Source organism: Chiloscyllium plagiosum, chromosome 1 (genome assembly GCF_004010195.1).
Source record: "Chiloscyllium plagiosum isolate BGI_BamShark_2017 chromosome 1, ASM401019v2, whole genome shotgun sequence".
Taxonomy (NCBI): Eukaryota; Metazoa; Chordata; class Chondrichthyes; order Orectolobiformes; family Hemiscylliidae; genus Chiloscyllium; species Chiloscyllium plagiosum.
This window is the reverse complement of record NC_057710.1, coordinates 30782015-30804170: the sequence shown is the minus strand read 5'-3', so window position 1 is coordinate 30804170 and position 22156 is coordinate 30782015. Positions and strand designations below refer to the sequence as shown.

The 22156-nt window shown below is 39.7% G+C and overlaps 1 protein-coding gene across 5 annotated transcripts in view; it reads left to right on the top strand.

The window, feature by feature from the left end:
• The window catches only part of st8sia5 (ST8 alpha-N-acetyl-neuraminide alpha-2,8-sialyltransferase 5), a 53395-nt gene extending 47469 nt beyond the window's left edge, over window positions 1–5926 (top strand). For all 5 annotated transcript variants that reach the window (XM_043714730.1, XM_043714646.1, XM_043714812.1 and 2 more), the window contains 3 exons: window positions 737–849; window positions 3243–3335; window positions 3761–5926. In XM_043714730.1, coding sequence (XP_043570665.1) covers window positions 737–849; window positions 3243–3335; window positions 3761–4223 — 669 coding nt within the window. In that variant the 3' untranslated portion in view covers window positions 4224–5926. The remainder of the gene's footprint in view (window positions 1–736; window positions 850–3242; window positions 3336–3760) is intronic.
• The last annotated feature ends 16230 nt before the right edge of the window (window positions 5927–22156 follow it).

The window sequence follows — 22156 nt, the reverse complement described above, 5'->3', positions numbered from 1 at the left end:
TCGTGAGTTCATGGAATGCCTGCCAGTAGCAGATCCAGAATCTCCCTCTTTATGGGCATTTAAACAGGCATTGGATAGGCATATGGAGGATAGTGGGCTAGTGTAGGTTAGGTGGGCTTGGATCGGCGCAACATCGAGGGCCAAAGGGCCTGTACTGCGCTGTATTCTTCTATGTTCTATGTTCTAAAAAATAGCTCCTCTGTATTTTTATGGACACAATTTGTAATGTATGGAATGTATTTACTGTTAATATTTAAAATATTTATGCAAATATGGAAGCTTGTGCATATAAATACATATGTAAATGTTCAGTATATATATTCATAAATTTTATATATATATATATCCATAGATAATAGATATACACATATACACACAAACTTAGAACAGTACCTAGTTGTGCATGCGCATATATACAGATGTCAAGATTAGAGTGGTGCTGGAAAAGCACAGCAGGTCAAAGCTCCTGGCTGAAACGTTGATTTTCCTCCTCCTTGGATGCTGCCTGACCTACTGTACTTTTCCAGCACCACGCTAATCTTGACTCTAATCTCCAGCATCTGCAGTCCTCTTTTTCGCCTATATATACAGGTGTGTCTGTCTATGCTTGTTGGAGTTTCATTTTGATTCTAGATTAATTCTGGAAATATGCTACAGGTCAGGGAGCATTTCAGATTTTCAGCATCCACCATTTTCTGCTTTCTTTTAACTACAGTAAAGGGCTTTTTCTTCACAGGAAATGCCTTATTCGCGCTCCCAGTTTAAGAAATGTGCAGTGATCGGGAATGGAGGAATCCTGAAGGACAGTAGGTGTGGGAATGAGATTGACTCTGCAGACTTTGTGTTCAGGTATGATAGAACTGAGCCTTTCCTTTGTTACAGATGACCAATATTTCAGTCTTTAATGGTGCAATAGTAGCTGACAATTTCAGTTCTAAGTTGTTTGATAAATTGAATACAGAAGGGTCATGGCAATTTTTAGTGCACTCCACATTTGATTTGAACAATGTATTTGTTGCCCCGTTCCACCTTTCTTTACCTTTGGTTGATCACTGTTTTCCATTATTTTGCTAATGGAATGATCTCACTGTCTGCTATCACTTCACATTGTTGTATTTTGAAATATGAAACTGGCAGAAACACCCTTAAGAAGTACAGAATACAGCAGAGAAAATGACCTTTTACCAGTCCAAGTCATTTATATATAACTAAAAATGCAATGATCCTAATGATAAGTAATGAGGAAACTCTCAAAATCCTTCAAGTATTGATTTTACTCCCTTCTCAATTGGAACAAATTGTATGAAACCTTGCCCTTTTGTTGATGTTCAGCCTAATTTTGATCCTCATTTATAAAATCAACAATTGTGCAAAATTGCACCTGAAACCCTTGACCATTTTTTGTCATCCGTGACTTCATGTCCTCCGATCCTGTACAAATTGGTCAAACCATAGCACCTTGCATCCTATTCTACATTAAATCCCATTCATCCATTCTTGAACTATACTGGCAACCATCTCACAGCATGTTAAATTTCAATGATTCGCTCATCAGATTCTTCCATGGCCCTTTTGTATCCTACATCTACATTTTTTCCAAGTTTTATATTACTTTCTATCATATCCTTCAGTGCTTTGGCTGATTTTTGCAACCTCACCTGCCCTTGGCATTAATTCCACTTTCCTTCCAACCACTTTTACAAGTCCTTAAGGAATTCATCTCAAAATCCATCTTTTTATTTAGCATTCCTTTCCCATCTAGTTTCCATTTGTGAAGTTCCTGACTATGCTGTTGTTTATGTGTTAAAGATGTTATATGAATGTGGGCTTTTTAAAATTCTGTATCTATAAACAAGTCAATTGGATCTTTTCACAGCCTCTTGTAATATTTGTGCCATCAAACACACATTTATGTTAGAAAATGATATATTTTGTTAGTGGAATGTGAAATAATTTATAGACTTTCTGATTCAGTGATTGGATTTTTTTCAACAGAACGTATAAGGAAGTTATTTCTAACTGAATTTCTTATTCCAGTACATTAAGCTGTCCCTCCCTGTACCATATTATATGTGGAATTGTCCAGCGTTACCTATCTTGCATTGCTCCCTTGTGCAGCAACATGATCCAGGGTCCAGGCTCCTCTCAGGATATAGAGATTCTCCACAGTGTGTGAACAACATGCTGCTCTACCGCCAAAGGAGCTAGCCCACGCACATGAACATCTTTAGAGTTCATGGTCAGTGGTTGGTGGGAGCAAGCTGGAGCAGTTGCGCAAGTATGCACGACACCTACCAGCTCCCCCATGTCGTCACCCCATGCTCCAAATGCTGCCAGGAATTCCACGGTCTCAGAAAGTTATTGGCATTCGGCTTGCCTTTTTTCTCCAAACTAAAGGTCATTTACTTGCAAATGCTCATCACATTGTTGAAGTGACTGCTGGCTCCATGCATTAGGATGGAAATGAGTCCTCTGTGTAGAATTTCAAAGTAGTCTTGTGTCACTGCTGACCACATGTCACACAGACCTGTCTCCAGCGAGGAAACCCACCAGACTATCCTTCACCATTTGCCCTTCTATTTGAGGGAGAAAAACAAATGTCAAAACAAACCAGGGAGAATCCTGATGTTTTTGTCCTTGAATGAACACCCAAACACCAAAAAATTAATCATTGCTATTTTTAAAAATGTGGCAAATGTTCACCATGGATCTTATATGGAATGACGAATGATTGCTCCCAAAGAGCCCCCAAGGATACGTATCCCTACAGATTGGGCGCCATAGTATGGGAACTGCTATTATATTAACCCTCCCATTGTGGCTGTGCTTCACATGGAACTGTAGCCTGGCCAATACAGTGGAAATTTCTATGACATAGCTATGTATGCTACAACTGAGAATTTCCTCTTTCCCCTCAGAAAATACTGGCTCACTCAGGATGTGACTCCAGGGACAATTGGAGAAATTGATAGGCTGAAATCTGGCCAAGGGATGTAAATGCTTTATAAACAGATTAATTGCAGGGTCTGTCATGCCATTGCAATGCGGTAAAAGCCCTTCATCTATCACTGACAGGAGTATAGCAAAGTTTGCACCAATGTAGAATAACAATGCCTTTTTCATGCTCAGCAAGCAATAGTGCACTGTAATGCATTTAAAACGCGATTAGAAGTTTGCATTTATAAACAGCGTGTGAGAATAACTTTGCCAACTATTTATTTTAATATCAACTCTTACATTAGATGTAATTTGCCACCAATTTCTGAAAAGTATATCACAGATGTTGGAGCGAAGACTGATATTGTGACCATAAATCCGAGTATTGTAACTGAGAGGTGAGTTTGCTCACTTTTTATCCAGCCATTGAAATTCAATAAATTGCCTTCAATGATATTTCAGGCTCCACCCATTGGAAATTACAAAATTGAATTGCAGCCTTCTAACCAGGACATGATCTTAGTTTGCTCCTAATATGGAGGCTGTACCTGAAGCTGGCCACCCTGATAAAAATTGGACTGCATTGTGAGTAGGAAGTGGTGGTATTTTTAAGCTGGTACTGTCCTGCTGTGACGGTGCAGGATCCCAAGCTGAGGTTGTTTTAACCTGCGTAGTGCTTTGCTGCAGCTGACCTGGGATGGGTGGCGGGTAGTGATGGTTTGGGACAGAGGCACTTCAAACAAATAGCATTGAGCGATGTTTTCATTGGTCAAAAACAACAAAATTTCGAAAAGAAACTGAAGATTGTATTTTCTGCTTTTAGATTCCAAAAATTAGAGAAGTGGAGACGACCATTTTATGAAGTCCTACAAGCCTATGAAAATGCATCAGTGGTTATGCCAGCTTTCTACAACACCCGCAACACAGATGTTTCATTCAGGGTCAAGTATGTCCTGGATGATTTTGAATCTCAACAATCCATGTTCTATTTCCATCCACGATATATTGAGAATGTCTCCCGTTTCTGGATGAGACAGGGGCTGAGAGCCAAACGACTGAGCAGTGGCTTAATGTTGGTGACAGCTGCCATGGAGCTGTGTGAAGAGGTCCATCTCTATGGTTTTTGGTCATTTTCAATGGACCCCTCTGGTTTCTACATCACCCACCATTACTATGACAATGTCAAACCTCGGCCTGGCTTCCACAAGATGACTACTGAGATCTTTAACTTTCTGCACATGCACAGTAAGGGGATTCTCCAAGTCCATACTGGGACTTGTAGCTGAAATTCAACATCCTTTCACCAGTTGGGTGGACCTACCTATAAATCATATCAACTAGATTGAATTTTACTTAGTATACTTTGAGCTTCATGGAATGGATCATCCTTCCACATTACTGGCTAGATAAACACACAATAAATAAGGTAGTGATACTTTCACTGTGATTAGCCATTCAAAGTTCCTGGGTGGGACGTAGGTGTGTAGTTTAAAGCCCTCCTAAGAGTTGGATATGGGTTTGTTAGAACGTTAAAATATTAACACACTGACTCAAGGCTTCGTAGAAACAAAAACACTCCAGATGTTGGAATCTTGCCCCAGTCCTGAAGAAGGGTTACACCCAAAATGTTAATTTCTTCCCCTCCTGATGCTGCCTGGCTTGCTGTGTTCTTCCAGCCTCCTGCCTGTCTACTCAAGGCTTCATAGGACAATCAGTATTTACCAGGCTGTTTTCCAAAAGTCTGATTCTCCAAAGAACTCAAGAAATTCTTCCATTATTTAGTATGATTTAATTATGGATTGTTTTTGAGTTTATAAGGCTCAGTTAGGGTTAGTTACTTGGTTTTACATCCAAGTGTAAAGAATATCCCATTCCTACCCTGCTTTGCCATCCTGACAAAAAACAACATTCACTCCTCCCAAATCAGAGGAAGATATGGACTGAAAATGATGAGTGAGTACAGTTGGAGATAATCAAAATAAGCAGGTTTTAAATTATGCAAGTTTCAGAGCTTAATTTCATTAAATCTGCAAGGAGTGTCTCTTGCCTGGAATGTGTATTGAAAATTTCTAGGCATGCTGTCAAAATGTTTCCATCCAGTACATTTTGATGACTGTCTCTCCCTTTATAACATACTTAGACAAGGGCGATTATTGGAAAAATAGATAAATCTTTGTCATACTTGTTCATTTGTCCTTGCATGAAATTGGAAGAAACTTCAAGAAACCAGTGCAACTAGTTAATGTTCCAGGTGTTAGTATCATGGTTTGATTATTGTCCTGAAATAATGTAGGACTATGATCAGTAATGACTATGTATGGTCTGGGCTGCTTGCATTATCTAGAAACCTTGGCTGGTATCTAGTTATTTGCATGTGTGTTTCTAGCTGGCAGTCACCATCGTGCAGTTTTAATAACTCTTTCCCTGCTCTTTCAATCAATGTTGTGCTTCCAGAATCACAGAACTGTTACAGTCCATTATTGCCTGCACAAGCTCTCTAACTCAGTACCGATCACTTGCCATTTTCCCTGTAGCCCTACATGGTATTTCTGTTTAAATGATCATCAAACTCCTTCTTGAATGCTTCCGTGGAGCCTGCCTCAACCACACCTCCAGGCGCAGTATTCTAGACCTTAACTGTTCACTTTGTGAAGAGGTTTTTAATCTCACTTCACACTTGGAGAAGGGTGGGACTGTTTTCCAAGGGGAAGAAAAGGCAAAGACACTTTCTAAATCATGAGGTATTTGGACATAGTAGATAGGGAGAAACTGCTCGTCCTGCTGGTAAGATGATGAAGAACTAGACAGCACAAATTTAAACTTCTCCATTTTTTAAACTCCTTGATTGAAGTTTCTTATTCCTGGAACTGTTTGTGTAAACTTTTTCTGCACTTGCTCTAACTGAACTTTTATTGTAAGGGTGGCGTGGTGGCTCAGTGGTTAGCACTGCTGCCTCACAGCACCAGGGACCCAGGTTCGATTCCAGCCTCTGGCAACTGTGTGGGGTTTGCACATTCTCATTGTGTCTGCGTGGGTTTGCTCCGGTTTCCTCCCACAATCCAAAGGTGTGCAGGTCAGGTGAATTGGTCGTGCTAAATTGCCCATAGTGTTAGGTGCATTAGTCAGAGGGAAACTGGTTTGGGTGGGTTACTCTTCGGAGAGTCGGTGTGGACTTGTTGGGCTGGAGGGCCTGTTTCCACACTGTAGGAATCTAATCTTAACCTCCCAGCTCTTGTTCCCTGTGCCTAGAATACTGTATACTTTATTAGCAATCTCATTTCTTGTCCTACCACATTTAGTGTTTTATGCACGTATACATGAAGGTTTGTCTGCTGCTGCACATCCTTTAGAATAGTTCCCTTTATCTTATATTGTCTGTCCGTGTTCTTTGTACCAAAATGTTTCACCTCATACTTGTTAACATTGAATTTCATCTGTACCTACTTGCCACACCAACAATTTGTCTATGTTCTTTTGTAGTTCAACACTATTCTCCTCATAGATTACAGTACTTCCAAGTTTTGTGTCATCCAAAAACTTGGAAATTGTACATTGCACTCCAAGACTAAACATACTAGAAAAAGCATGGGTGCTGTCCAGATCAAACTTTCCTCCAGCTTGAAATTACCCATTAACCATTAACTATGACTTGACATATGTTATAAGCCTTTGTGGTATCCAAAAATTTAGATTTTGGATTTAGATTTCTAACTTGCAATTTCTGCCCAGTGCAAAGTTTTGGTTGTTCTCTACCTACTCACTTGTGTATCTCTGTCACGCTTCTCTGTCTTTGAAGAAATATTCACAGAATTGTTTAGACAGTTGGTGGTCAAGGTTGTTCACACTTGCTTCCTGAGCAGAAGTTGTGCTCGGGCTGGTAATCCCTTCATCATTGGTGTTGCATGAAAATGCAGGAATACAATATGAAAATCTTGCTTTGTTAGTTAATACCTGATGATTATTGATTTGATAGTACTACAGTCTTGTGGACCATTTCAGCTTGGATGGTGGGCCACTCCCCATTTAATAAACATGTTTGGAAATGGCTTGCCAGTGTACAGCAGTCCATTGTCAGTATTAATTCCAGGATAACAATTAAACTAAAAATAATGCTCTTTGTGTCAGTGATGGTCTTGCTGGTTGTTTTGCTAATGTTGTGAACTAGGCCAGACTCCTCAAAACCTCTTTAAGCAGGTAACCCAGACCATACTTTGCTTTTTTTTAGTGTATAGTGGATATTCCCAATGTAAATTAGGTGCGTCAACTGCCAAGTTTTAAACAAACAAACTTTATTTACAAAATGACGGAATGAAACACAAAGAACAGAAAATAGAATATCCGATACCTTATCCTATCCAAACCCAACTTAACCATGCTGTTTCAAAAACACACACATCCCTGAGCCCAAACAGTAAAACGGCACAGGCAACTCCCAGTTCAAAATCAGTAGGGCAGAAGGAGAGAGAGTACCTAGCCTTTCTCTTCACACACAACTGCTGAACTAAACCAGAAATCCTCAGCTGCCAGAACTGGCCACTCCCCTTTCATTATACAAGTTAGTTCAAAAACATAAAAGCCTTTGGCCTGAGGTATCCCCTGTTTGGGGGTAAACGAAAAGGGCCCCAATAAACAATCTCTGCACCAACTCAGCCGTTTCGGAGCCTGGGCTGTTTTAAGACCCCTCTGAGAAAAATCAAGGACACCGTAACTTTGAGAAAAACGACCAGCTTTGCGATTTAAAGTCATTTAACAACAGGAAATGTAGGGAAGTAATCTATCAGAAGAAGGGACATCTAGATGAGTACTTAAAGTGCCAAGGCATAATAGGCTATAGACCAAGTGCAGTAAATGGGATTAGTGGAGCTTGGTGCTGATATGTTAGCATGGACAAGGTGGGCGTAACAGTCTGTTTCTATGCTGTATGACACTAAGATGTAATCTTCCCCATGCACTGAGAATCAATCTCTTGCTACTTTTGTTCAAGGAGTGTAGGGAACATTTCTAAGTTGTAGAGGCTCCCTCAGCAGCAGGGGTTAATATGTTTGATATGACTTTGGCATGCACTGAAAAAACATTGACTGTCCTGATTCATCCCTGGCCTGTGCACAGATTCACATTCCAGTACATCTAATACTCATATGTCCATTGTGCAACATGGACATGATATCTTAGTATAGCACTTGTTTGCCCTTGAGAAAGGCTTGTCATTTTATACCAAGTTCGACCCTGTTTGGCCAAATGAGTAAACCTTGTTAGATGTTCCAAACTGTCAGGTCATTCCTAGAGAATAATATTTTGTTCATAGTTAATTGCAACTGGTCACACTGACTGTGGACAAAGTATAACACATTAACCTTGAGAATGTCTTCAACTTTGTAACCCAGACCATCAACATGTAGATTCAGAGGAATATCTTGGTCTTTGAGCATTTAGGAGGAGAAAGTGAGGTCTGCAGATGCTGGAGATCAAAGTTGAAACTTTATTGCTGGAACAGCACAGCAGGTCAGGCAGCATCCAGGGAACAGGACCAAACCCACAAAATGCGTGAAGCATAATTGTCCTAATACCTGGTATGTATCTCATTTATAAATCATAATCTTGCACATCATTAACTGATTCAATTGCTTCACATGTGGCATGAATCTACTGAATTGTGAGAGCTATGCAGTCCTGCCACAGCTCGACCATTGGCATCTCGAAGGTAGAAGATCTTGAAAAGCTAAAATGAAATTACATACTTGCACTATGGTGTGATTCTGCCATAGGACAAAATTGATGGTCTATTATACACTCTGAGATAATCTTTTATAGCTATGTTATGGAGTACTCCTTGCTGAAGAATGTGGATTTCAGGGTGTATAGTGACGATATGATGGCACTAGCTCCTGTGTTGATTTTAGCTTTGAATATGCATTACCCTGCCTTCTAAGTACATTTGATCATTATTGAAGCTCTTCATTACTTTATGCTGTCAACATGATGTGGTAGGTTAATAACTTGAAAAGCTTAGTCATCTAAAATTCGCCTTTCATTTGGTTGATTTTGAATCTCCTTGATGGTTTTGCATTTGCACGCCATCTTAACACTTTTTCCTTGTTGCTAGTGTTGTGGTGTTGTACTATCTTCTTGGTACCTGTGTTTTGTTCTATAGTCCCACTTGTCCTTTGGAATCATAAGACATAGGAGTGGAAGTAAGGCCATTTGGCCCATCAAGTCCACTCCGCCATTTAATCATGGCTGATAGGCATTTCAATTCCACTTACCCGTACTCTACACGTAGCCCTTAATTCCTTGCGAGATCAAGAATTTATCAATCTCTGCATTGAAGACATTTAATGTCCTGGCCTCCAATGCGCTCCATGGCAGTGAATTCCACAGGCCCACCACTCTCTGACTGAAGAAAGGTCTCCTCAAGTCTGTTCTAAATTGACCCCCTCTAATTCTAAGGCTGTGCCCATGTGTCCTCGTCTCCCCGCCTAATGGAAACAAATTCCCAGTGTCCACCCTTTCTAAGCCATGCATTATCTTTTAAGTTTCTATTAGATCTCCCCTCAACCTTCTAAACTCTAATGAATACAATCCCTGGATCCTCAGCTGTTCGTCATATGTTAGACCTCCCATTCCAGGGATCATCCATGTAATCTCCGCTGGACACGCTCCAGCGCTCCTGAGGTGTGGGGTCCAAAATTGGACACGGTATTCTAAATGGAGCCTAACTAGAGCTTTATAAAGTCTCAGAAGTACATTGCTGCTTTTATATTCCAACCCTCTTGAGATAAATGACAACATTACAATTACTTTTTTAACCACGGACTCAACCTGCAAGTCAACCTTTAGAGAATCTTGGATTAGCATTCCCAGATCCCTTTGTACTTTGGCTTTATGAATTTTCTCACCGTTTAGAAAATAGTCCATGCCTGTATTCTTTTTCCCAAAGTGCAAGACCTCACATTTGCTTATGTTGAATTTCATCAGCCATTTCCTGGACCACTCTCCTAAAGTGTCTAAATATTTCTGCAGCCTCCCACCTCCCCAGTACTACCTGACTGTCCGCCTAACTTCATATCATCGGCGAACTTTGCCAGAATGCCCCAGTCCCTTCGTCCAAATCATTAATATATAAAGTGAACAGCTGCGTCCCCAACACTGAACCCTGCTGGACACCATTTGTCACCAGCTGCCATTCTGAAAACCAGATTTCATGCACATGTATGCCCAGTGTCCCTTGGTGCAGGATGCTTTACAGATATCAAAAATAGCATGATAGCTTTTGGGTAGGTGCAACTAACCATATGTACAGTATAACAGATTTAGATACAATTGCTCCGGTTAGCAAAACTATTAGCTTTGTGTAATTATTGTTCACCTGCCATTATGGCTTCATGCATGTGTACAACCACAAGCAGTGCTTGTCAATGGTATGCCTCTTTCTCTTACCCAAAATATCCTTCCTAAATCTTTTTAATTAGTATGGAAATGACAAGTAACTCAATGAGCCTCTATGACTGCACCCCTTCCGAAAAATTACCTGCATGTGCTTTGCTGCGTTCCAACAAGCTGGCCAATACACTGTTGGAGTTTCTGTCTGTATATCTTCAAGATGATTCTTACTTTGAGCTGGTCTTTGAACTTTCCAGATCTTTCCAGTCATCCTTAAAAAAACAGATGTGTCAATTTTGAAAGCCCCTCCTTAGCAATGGCAAGCAAGATTTTCAGAGCTCTTTTCCCTGAATCATATATCACTTCATCTGTAAAATAAACTGCATATGTTGTTTGAACAATTATACTCACAAGAGGTATAACTATATGTCCATTGCCCAATCTGTTTTCTGCTGTCCATGGTTTAAGCCTTAAAGACCCTTGAATGATACCTTTTAAGGCAGTGTAATTTCTTTTAAAAAGCTCTTGATTTTGTCAGTGGAAATGAAATGTGTTGCTTCTTTAAGAACCAACTTCTGCTGTTGTTTTCTGAGATTTTAACTTTTGCTTCACTCACCAGTAAGAACGTATACTGGGCTTCCAGCTCTCTGTGGGTCTCTGCCCAAAAGTGGGCTTCAGTTTTCAACTTTTTGCTTGAGTAATTCTTCGAAATTTCTGTTACCTTGAAAGACCTTACAGTCCAGTCAAAACAAAAATAGTTCTGTCTTCTTGTTGGTCAGTACCCTATCTATAGATCTGTACTCTCAGAAACTCGTACTGCTAATTATCTAAATGCTCTGACGTTCAAAACAATTGTCAGTTTGCTTTCAATTAGTCATCCAAGTGTCTGACACCATGATGTTGGAGTTTTTTGATAGATTGTTGTTACTACTAACTGTGACACGAGTACAGCAGCACATGTTATATCAGTGCTTGCTTTGTTCCACATAAAATATAAGGAGCTGAACATGAGATTTTATGGCATTGTAAAATCCAGCAGATGTTTATTACATCTAACTATTATACACAAACATTACACTTACAATCCAGGCACCTAGATGTGTCTTATATTAGATTAATAAATACCAACTGAGGAACATGCTTCTAGTAGCATATTATGCTTCAAGTGATCTGAGGTAAGCTGGAGTATATGACTTTTATTCCATCAGGTTTAATATTATGATACGATGATGAGCATGTCTCTTAAAATTATACTGAGCTACTGACTGTGAGACAGAACAGTGTAGTGATAATGTCACTGTGCTGGTAATCCAGCAATCTAGGCTGATGCTGGGGGATATATGTTCAAGTCTGGCCACCATGGTTTATGATATTTAATTTCAATTGATATATCTAAAAAAGCTAGTCTCAATAATATTGACAGCGAAACTATCATTGATTGTTGTAAAAATCCATCTGCTCCACAATATCCATTAGGGAAGGAACTCTGTCATCCTTATCTGGTCATGGATTCTTAGAGCTGTACAACACGGAACCAGACCCTTCAGTCCAATTCGTCCATGCTGGCCAGATATCCTAAATTAATCTAGTCCCATTTGCTACCCTTTGGCCCATTTCCCTCTAAACCCTTCCTATTCAGCCTCCACCACTTCCTCTGGCAGCTCATTCCATACATGCACCACTCTCTGCGTGAAAAGATTTCCTCTTAGGTCCTGTTAAATATTTCCCCTCTCATCTTAAACCAGAGATGTTTTGGACTCCGCTACCTTGGGGGTAAAACCTTGACTATTCACCCTATCCATGCCCCTCATGATTTTATAACTTCTATAAGGTAATTCCTCAGCATCCAACACTCCAGGGAAAATGGCCCCAGCCTATTCAACCTCTCCCTATAGCTCAAACCCTCCAACACTGGCAACATCCCTGTAAATCTTTTCTGAACCCTTTCAAATTTCATAACATACTTCCTATAGCAAGGAGTCTAGAATTGAATGCAGTATTCCAAACGTGGCCTAACCAATGGTCTGGCTTATGTGTGGCTCCAGTTACACAAAAATGTGGTTGCATTATTAAGAACTTCCATCTTACTGAGAAGGTTTCAGACCATTCCAACTCAGATAACCTGCTCTGAAAACTCTGCTCACATTTTGACAGCTGTGGCAAATTGGATGGTAGCAGCTAGACAGCCCACAACATTCTAAAATAATCAGCAACATTATAAATTAAATGATCCACAATATTCCGAAAAAAGATGTTAATTTTCCCTTACACCCAGTGTTAATGCATCTTTGCCAAAACAAATCATTTCTGTCTTGGGCCATACCATATCTGTGTAAAAAGGTTTTGAGATGTAGTTTGAGACTCAAGCAGATAAATTAACCACCGAGGCAGAAGCATTACCTCCAACCAGTAATTATGAATTGATGTAACATCAACTGCTTTTCTGTGGGAATGAGCTTCACACTAGTAACTCACTTGAAAGACAGATTTTATAGACTCTGATTATTACTTTATGCCCTTCGTTCTAAACTATTCTATCAATTCCTTTCAGAATTCTAAAACTTCAACCAAATCACCCTCACCCTTTTGTCCAAGAAATGCATTCAAACCCAGTTTGTGTTATCTGTCTTCATAAGTTAACCCTTGGAACACTGATGACGTTCTAGTGAATCTGCACTCCAGTCCTTCCAAATCCAACATATCCTTTCTAAAATGTGGCACACAGAAAACAGTTACAGTGTAATCTAGATGTTATATAGACAGCACTTAGATTAGCTCCAGCAAAATACCTTTTTAAGTTCCAGACCTCAGCTTGGAAAAGCAAACATTCAAACAGCTTTTTATATTATTATTGATTACATTACTGTGATCTGTGGACACAGATCCCTACCACTGTCTAGTCCTCCAAGCTGTTTGTGGCTTTTTATCATTCAAAAATAGTTTGATCTATTTTCAGTTAAATATACAATCTCGTCCTTATCTACATTGAAATTTAAGTACCATGTTTTGTTCACTCATTTAATTGATCAATGTGTGTTTGTATTTTTGTGCTCATATCTGCATTGTTAAAACCACTTAGTCTTTGTGCCATTGGAAATATAAGGTTTTCAACTATGCAGAATTATTAATAAATTTAAGAGTTGAGATTCTAGCTCTGACTCCTATGGGGCACCACTATTCACTTTCTTATGATTTCAATGAACAGCCATTATTATTGCTACTGTCTCACCAATATCTTAACCAGACCACTATAATTTCTTCAATCCCAAGAGCTTGTATTGTCTAATCAAAATCTTAACTAGACTAATGTAACTTCTTCAATCTCACAATTGTATTTCTGCTGACTGCCTCTTGTTTAGAAGGTTAGCAAATGCCTGGAAGCCCACACACCTACATCCATTTAAAAAATCTATCTAAATTCCTTAGTCAGCTTAATTAGACATGACCTACCCAACTCCAATTCATGTGGACTCCCTCTAATCAAATCAATTCCTCAGTTGAAGAGGATTGCTGTGTTTTATTGGATATTTATTTGTGGTCATCTTCCTTTTGCAGATATAGTCAGTTATGCAGCATCCAATCTAAAAGTTTATTAGTACAGTACCACACCACTCAGAACTCAATTTAATACTGATATGAAGTTAATACATCAAGGATTACAGACAGGTTTTGGTGTTTGTTTCTCTAGTTGTAAACCAGCACAGATTAATATTTCAGTCAGTTTTTCTGACTCGTTTCCAAATATTCAGCTGGGTACTTCTGAAATATATTCTGCAGTAATAAAAGGAAGTTTGACAGTGTTACATAGAAATGCTATTTACATTTCGTGGCAAAGTAGTGTCAAGCCACTATTTTAAAATTCTGTTCAGTACTTGAGCAGAAATTAGAATTTTCTTTCACTGGCCCAAGTGAGGGCATTTATAGTAGAATGATTAGGTCTGATCTCTTCATGTCATAGCAATGTTAGAATGAACTACTCTCTCCGTTCAATTCAAGGGGCAGCCAGGGACAGGCAACAATTCCATATCCTCTGGGAGAGTAAAGAAAAAAAAACAGTAAACAATTGGACAAAGGATAATGCATTCTGGATCAGTGGTGCTGGAAGAGCACAGCAATTCCTGATGAAGGGCTTTTGCCCGAAACGTCGATTTCGAAGCTCCTCGGATGCTGCCTGAACTGCTGTGCTCTTCCAGCACCACTAATCCAGAATCTGGTTTCCAGCATCTGCAGTCATTGTTTTTACCAAAGGATAATGCAGCTAACCCACAACCTTAGAATGTTTTTATTCCAAATATTTCAGTGTCTTAATAGCTGGACAATTAGATCAGACCAGGAACAACTAAAAACACATAAGGTCAATGACAGACTTTCTGAGACAAAATACCTGTAGCATCAATGTATCTCATATACAATATTAACCAAGATCATAAAGCTTTCTGATTCCATTTAATGTGCCACTGTCCTGTAAAGTATAATCTTCTTTTTGTAAGTTGAGATGTAATGCTCGTTAATTTTTGTGTGTTTCCATTTGTGTCTGCTATAAGCTAATTCATCATCACTATTAAAAATTTTGTTGTGTACACTATTCTTCTTAAAGAGCAGTTTACTCACTGGGATCCCCTTTAAGGGTAAGCAATTACAAAATTAAAAGTGATACATGAACTGAAGACACTCGGCTGCTTTTTACTCTTATGTTCTAAAACTTGCTCATCAGATTCTAACAATATTTCTTTTTAAATCTCCACCTCCACTCCCACTGGACTCGTCATCTCCCTAACACTGAGCTCCTACTAATTGATTTATTTCTAAAGTAGTTTCTGTTCAGTCTACTACCTATGTAGTTTGGTGAAAGTACGCGTTCCGCAGAGACCACTCCCTCCACGATTTCCTTGTTAGGTCCACGGCCCTCACCAACCCACCCTCCACTCCCGGCACCTTCCCTTGCCACCGCAAGCAGTGCAAAACCTGTGCCCAGACCTCCCCCCTCACCTCCATCCAAGGCCCCAAAGGATCCTTCCACATCTGACAGAGATTTACCTGTACTTCCACATACGTCATCTGTGCTCGTTGCTCTTGGTGTGGTCTCCTCTACATTAGGGAGACAGGACACCAACTTGTGAAATGTTTCAGAGAACATCTCTGGGACACACACACACTAAACAACACCACCGTCCTGTGGCCGAACACTTTAACCGCACCCCCCCCCCTTACTCTTATGAGTGTTCCACCAAGGACATGCAATTCCTGGGCCTCCTCCACCACCAAATTCTAGCCAGCCAATGCCGGAGGACAAATGCATCTTCTTCCACCTTGGGACCCTCCAACCACTCGGGATCAATGTAGATTTTACCAATTTCTTCATTTCCCCCCCCCTCACCTTATCCCAGGTCCAACCTTCCAACTTGGCACCGCCCTCTCGAACTGTCCTTACCTGTTCGTTTTTCCCACCTATCTGCTCCATCCTCCTTTCCGACCTATCACCATCACCCCCCACTTCCATCTACCTATCGTATTCCCAGCTACCTTCCCCCAGCCCCACCCCCCTCTCCCATTTATCTCTCAGCCCCATTGGGCCACCCCATCATTTGTGATGAAGAGCTTATGCCCCTCAGAGGCTGCCTGAATGGCTGAGCTTTTCCAGCACTGCATATTTTGACTACCTATGTATTTAGGCCATGTGGGCAAGGGTAATAAATATTGTATTATCAACACTTTTTGCATCAAAGGATATTTTTAAAAGTTTCTCTTTGATGCCATTAGTTCATGCCATTGCATGGATTGATTTTTTACAACTATGTTAGTGATATAATAATCTCAGGAACACGGTCATATTGCTCTCATATTCTACTTCCACCCTTACCCCTCTTTTTACCTTTCAAAATAAATTGATTAAAACCTGTCACTTAAGTACAACCCTAGTTATCAATCTCTCGTTAAATGTTTCTCAGGTCAAAGATCTTCCCCAAAGTTCTGAAGCACCAAGCAACATTTTGCCATGTTAAGAATTTAATTTAAGTGCAGGTCATTTTTGATCTTTTGGTGCAGGCTAAAATGTATGATCTAAGAAAATGATGGAGCATGTGTTTATGCCAGTATTACCAATACCCTGAACTCATGATTATGATTATAATTCTAAAGAAAGCCCGTTATTTCCTCACAGGGATTAATGAAAATTGAAGAACGAGTTGCCAAATTGATAGAATTGTTTGTGACTATAATATCTTGAAGAAACAGAAAATGAATGAATTATAGAGAACAAAATCAAACAAAATGATTTATTTAACATTGATTTTTCAGTCAGCAAGGTGTTTGAAATGTATAGAAACATATCACCACGATTTTGGTGCCAAATCAAACCCCTTTGTGATCAGAAACTGAACTTGACTAACTACATAAATACTGTAGTTAGAACTGTTTAAGTGACACTCAGTCACCACCTGATGCACCAATGCCTTTTTGCATCCTTATAGCACAAGTTAGCAGTGTGCTGAACTATGTCCACTAGACCACTTCCAACAACCCTCAAACACATCATCCAAACCAAAGTAGTTCTCATCCATTGCCTGAAACATTTGCTTCCTCCACAATGGATGTTGGTGTCTATGGTCTACAAGATGCACCAAGGCTTTTTCAAATCTACAGTCTCTGCCTCCCACAAGGGCAAAAGTAAGGGACCCATTAACAACACCACCACCTCCAAGTTCCTGTCCTAGTCATCCACTATCTCTCCCTCATCATTGCTGGTCAAAATCCTGTAACTCCATTGCTAAGTATACTGAGTACCTTCAGCAGATGATTGTAGCCATTATAGAAGGTGGCTCTTGTGATGCACTGGTAATGTTCCTACCTCTGAACTAGGAGCCCCAGGTTCAAATGCCACCTGCTCTAGAGGAGTGTAATAACATCTCTGAAAATATTTCTTAGAATGTGGCTCACAACCACCAATTACTGATGGGCAATAAATGTTGACTTTGTAGCACTGATCGTCACCATATGATTAAATTCATCAACCTTAGAATTGTTTCGTTTACCTGATATGGAATGCACACTACCTTCACATAATGGCACACTCCTGTCAGGTCAGGTGAGGTGCAGGTAGGCTGAAAGGTAGGAACCATTGTGTTGGCATAGTTCTCATATAAAGCGTGCTTCAGCAGCGCAATTCAGTTATAACATTCAGTTATAACATCGCTGAAGAATTAGGGAACGGTATTTTCAAGAACGCTTACCTCTGTTCGTAATAGCACGCTTCCAGTGGCAATTGTTTTGCACATTTCATTCTGCGCATGTGACCAATGTCAGCTGCTGTCAGCATGTGAAGTACAGTACTGAACATTGAGCACCTCATCTAAAAAATTAAACTGATAAATGTTCGTTGCTCTCCCTCTGAGACAAGAATATTCTCGTATAATTCCTATATAAGTCCTGTATAATTCCCGCAGGACTGCATTATTCTTATACATATTATTTGCTTTTCTAGTTTGCTCTTGTATCTGCATATCCCACAATCTGAACCAACCCCCAAGAAACAGTCAGAAGACAATTAACCACAGCCATCCACTTCTGCAATCACAACTGTATCTGAAGTTGGTGATGATGGTGACCCTCTGTCCCTGCATTAACAATAGTTTTTCAATGCAAATTTACTTTTGTTTCATTAATAAATATGATTTAAACCTTAATTCAGGCTACTTTGAGTGATTTTTTTTTGCTGGTCTGCCCCAACCCCTCTTTTCCCATCAGCCCCATTGAATGAGGTTTCGCTGGAGTGCAACTATGATATTATAGGAGAATCATCTGTCATGAATTGCTAGAATTTAATCCATAACAAGTAGCCAATATGGCATGAGTAAGTATTCTGTGGTTTCCCTTGGTGCATTGATTGGAAGATTTATGTGGGGTAAAGTATCCCATCCACCAGTGTCTCATCCATCACATTAGGTTCTAAAAGAGAACGTTTTGGTAAATTTATAGTGTCCTGGGGTATTGTAAACTTATCTGAATCAAATGCATCGTTTTATTAAACATCCATCACCAAGTATATCACCTTAGAGCTACATTGACCCCAACAAGCTGATAGTAGTTTCCTTGACTGATTGATACCAAGATACGATCAAAAATGTTGTCTTGTGTGCTATACAAACAGATTGTTACATACAAAATGCATCAGGGTGCAGAATAATGTATTACAGCTGCAGAGAAGAGAGAGATCAGAATTAACATTTGAGAAGTCCATTCAAAAGTCTGATAACAGGAAAGAAGCTGTTCTTGAATCTGTTCATATGTGTATTCAAATGCTCATACCTTCTGCCTGACGGAAGAAGGTGAAAGAGCGTATGAACAGGGTGGGAAGGGTCTTTGATTATGATGGTTGCTTTCTTGAGGCAGCGGGAAATATAGATTGAGTTGATGATGGAAAGCTGGTTTTCATAACAGACTGGTCTGCGTTCACGACTCTGCAATTTCTTGCAATCTTGGGAAGAGCAGTTGCCAAACCACCCCATCCAAAGACAGAGTTAGTGGAGAATTGCCAGCTGTGAGTTTTCTGTGTAACTACAGTTAACTGGAACTCCCCAAGACTGACAGTACATTGTGCAACTCACCATAAAACATGTCAGTGTGTTGTCACCATCTTGCTGATTGCAGCACAGAGCTGAAGCATATCCTGTTAAATGCTGCTATCGGAGGAAAACAATGGCACCTTGACAGGAATGCTTACTTTCCTGGTGGTAGCCAATAAACTTTGATATATGAAAAAATATTTTTAGGCTTGCCTTCCATTTGAATTAACAGCAATTAAACACATATCACTGTATCGAAAGATGTACATTATATGTGCTAGTGTCCTGATATTCCTGATGTTTACGTTCTGCTCCATGTACCTGACTAAATCATTACTGTTTCATATAGAGCATTTTTTAAGAGACTTTGGCAGGTATGTTTGAGCTTTGAGATTCAGCCCCTCTTGGGGTATATTAGGAGACCAGTCAGTTTGTGTTACAGTGGTGCTGCAGTGACCTTATTAATTTACAGCTAATCCTTCCAATTCACAATATGGATGGATGAATAAATAATTTACAAGGGCTTTTGCCCGAAACGTCGATTTTGCCTGTTCTCGGATGCTGCCTGAATTGCTGTGCTCTTCCAGCACCACTGATCCAGAAAATAATTTACAACGCCTTACTAAAGCAGTTTTACATAAAATGTTGTTTTGATTGCCTCTGACTCAATGGACAGAGTTTAAGGATGGCAGAAATTATTAGGAAGAGAAGGGGATCATTTAATCGGGGCAGTATATGGTTTGGAGACCCTACCATCTTCGTACATCACACAGTTGAGCTCCGAGTGGCAAGGGTGGAGCACCATGAGTTCAAACTTTTACATTGCTACTTGAGAGCCTCATCACAAGGATCTCTGACACAATATGCAGATATCACCTCAAACTCTCTAAGGTTTATATACAACTTCATTTGGACCGGAGTTTTTATGCCTAAATGAAGGGCTTGGTGTCAAAGAGTAGCAGTACTGCTGAGGTTCACATCTCATTCTTGCTTCTGACTCCCTTCCCAACTTCATTGCTGGTATCTGCCTCTTTGTGACTGGCAACCTGCAATCCTTAAGCTAGGCTCAAATATAAACTGGATCTCCAGACCCCTGTTTGTAAGTATTATTGATCTTTCCTTTTAAATGTTATGAGATAATTTTAGGGCAAATGGGACATGAACCTGAACCAGATGGAAGTGAGGACTACAGAGGCTGGAGATTAGAGTCAAGATTAGAGTGGTGCTGGAAACACACAGCAGGTCAGGCAGCTTCCGAGGAGCAGGAAAATTGACATTTCGGGCAGGAGCCCTTCATCAGGAATTCTGATGAACCACAAGAACCCATGAAGTATTATGGACCTGAACTGTTAACTCTGGTTTCCTTCCACATATGCTATCAGACTGTAGAGCTTTTCCAGCGTTCTCTGTTTTTGTTTCAGAGCCCACAATGTGCCTGATTACCTATTAAAAGTATCAGGTATCTGGGAGAGAAACTGTGAAGTGTACAACCATGGTGGCTGTTGCCATCGGGTGGAAATTGGACAAACCCCCAAATTGCCAGCACTAAATTCTGGCCAAACTTTTAAAAACTTTTAAAACTTTTGTGGACTGGTTGCTGGGAGGGAGTCTTCCTGCTTGCACTGACCAATCACCAAATACACCGCTTCAAAATATAAACCATTTGATTTGATGTTTGTTCAATCTGATATACTGTTCCATTATAGAACATTAGAGCTCAGTACAGGCCCTTCGGCCCTCAATGTTGCACCGATTTGTGAAATCAGTCTAACGCCCATCTAACCTAAATTATTCCATTTTCATCCATATATTTATCCAATGACCATTTAAATGCCCTTAATGTTGGCAAGTCCACTACTGTTGCAGGCAGGGCATTCCATGCCCTTACTACTCTGAGTAAAGAATTTACCTCTGACATCTGTCCTGTATCTATCACTGCTCAATTTAAAGTTATGTCCCCTTGTGCTAGCCATCACCATCTGAGGAAAAAGGCTCTCACTGTCCACCCTAACTTATCCACTGATCATCTTGTTTGCCTCAATTAAGTCACCTCTTAACCTTCTTCTCTCTAATGAAAACAGCCTCAAGTCCGTCAACCTTTCCTCATAAGACTTACCCTCCATTCCAGGCAACATCCTGGTAAATCTCATCTGCACCCTTTCCAATGCTTTCACATCCTTCCTATAATGCAGCGACTAGAACTGTACACAATGTTATAGTAAATTGTTCTTGGAATTGATTACTTGTCTATTAGCCCTTAGTTATGGGAATTTAGGACTAAGCACCGTTGCTGTCTCTTGAGTGTCAGCACAACAAAGAGGCCTCCTACTGTACTGTAAATGCCTCTAATTCATTAAATAGATTTTCAAAGAGAACTTATGGTGAATCTCTTTATAATTTAGTGGAAAATATTACATTAACAATAAAATATCTCTAAGTGAAGTTCTTTGACTCTTTATTGTGTAATGGAGTTGACACTGACTTGAAGCACTATGATGCATTACTCCCTGCAGTATAACCCCTCTCACAAATCATCAGCCTGTTAACAGGATGAACATATAAAGCATCTACACACTTGGGATGTGCCAAAATACTTCACAACCAAGGAAATACTTCAAAATGCAAAACAGTTTTTAAATGGACAAAACTTAACTTCTCACAGTCAAATTTAATAAGATTAGAGAGACAAATTCAGAACATTGTTGGTTTGTATAGCAACAGGACACATCAAAAATCATAATGTGATTGGAATCAGTCCATACAGATTTAATAAAGGAAAATGTTTCACAAGGTTAATAGATTTTTGAGGGTCCAACTAGTTGGATGCATAGGTGTGAATCAGTTGATAAAGTGTCATACCAGAAGTTATTGCATAAAGGTAAGACTCAATCATTTCAGTGAGTATATCATAATTGTTTGATGATTAGTAGGAAGAAACCGACAATTTTAGTGGGATACTCATAAACCAATGCTTTTCTCTCAGCTTTTTACAAACTATGTCACTCTCTTAGATGAGGGGATGAAGTGTAATTTATCCAGGTTTACCGATGATCCCAAGTTGGATAAGGAAACTGGCAGTAAAGAAGATCCAGAAAGGCTGCAATAGGATTTATTCAGCTTTAATGAATGAATAATAATTTGGTAGATAGAACATACTGTGGAGAAATGTGAAGTTATACACTTTGATAAGAAAAATAGATGATAGCATATTATCAAAATAGTAAGAGATTGAAAATATTGGTATTCAGACAAATCCAAATATCCTGAAAATACATGAA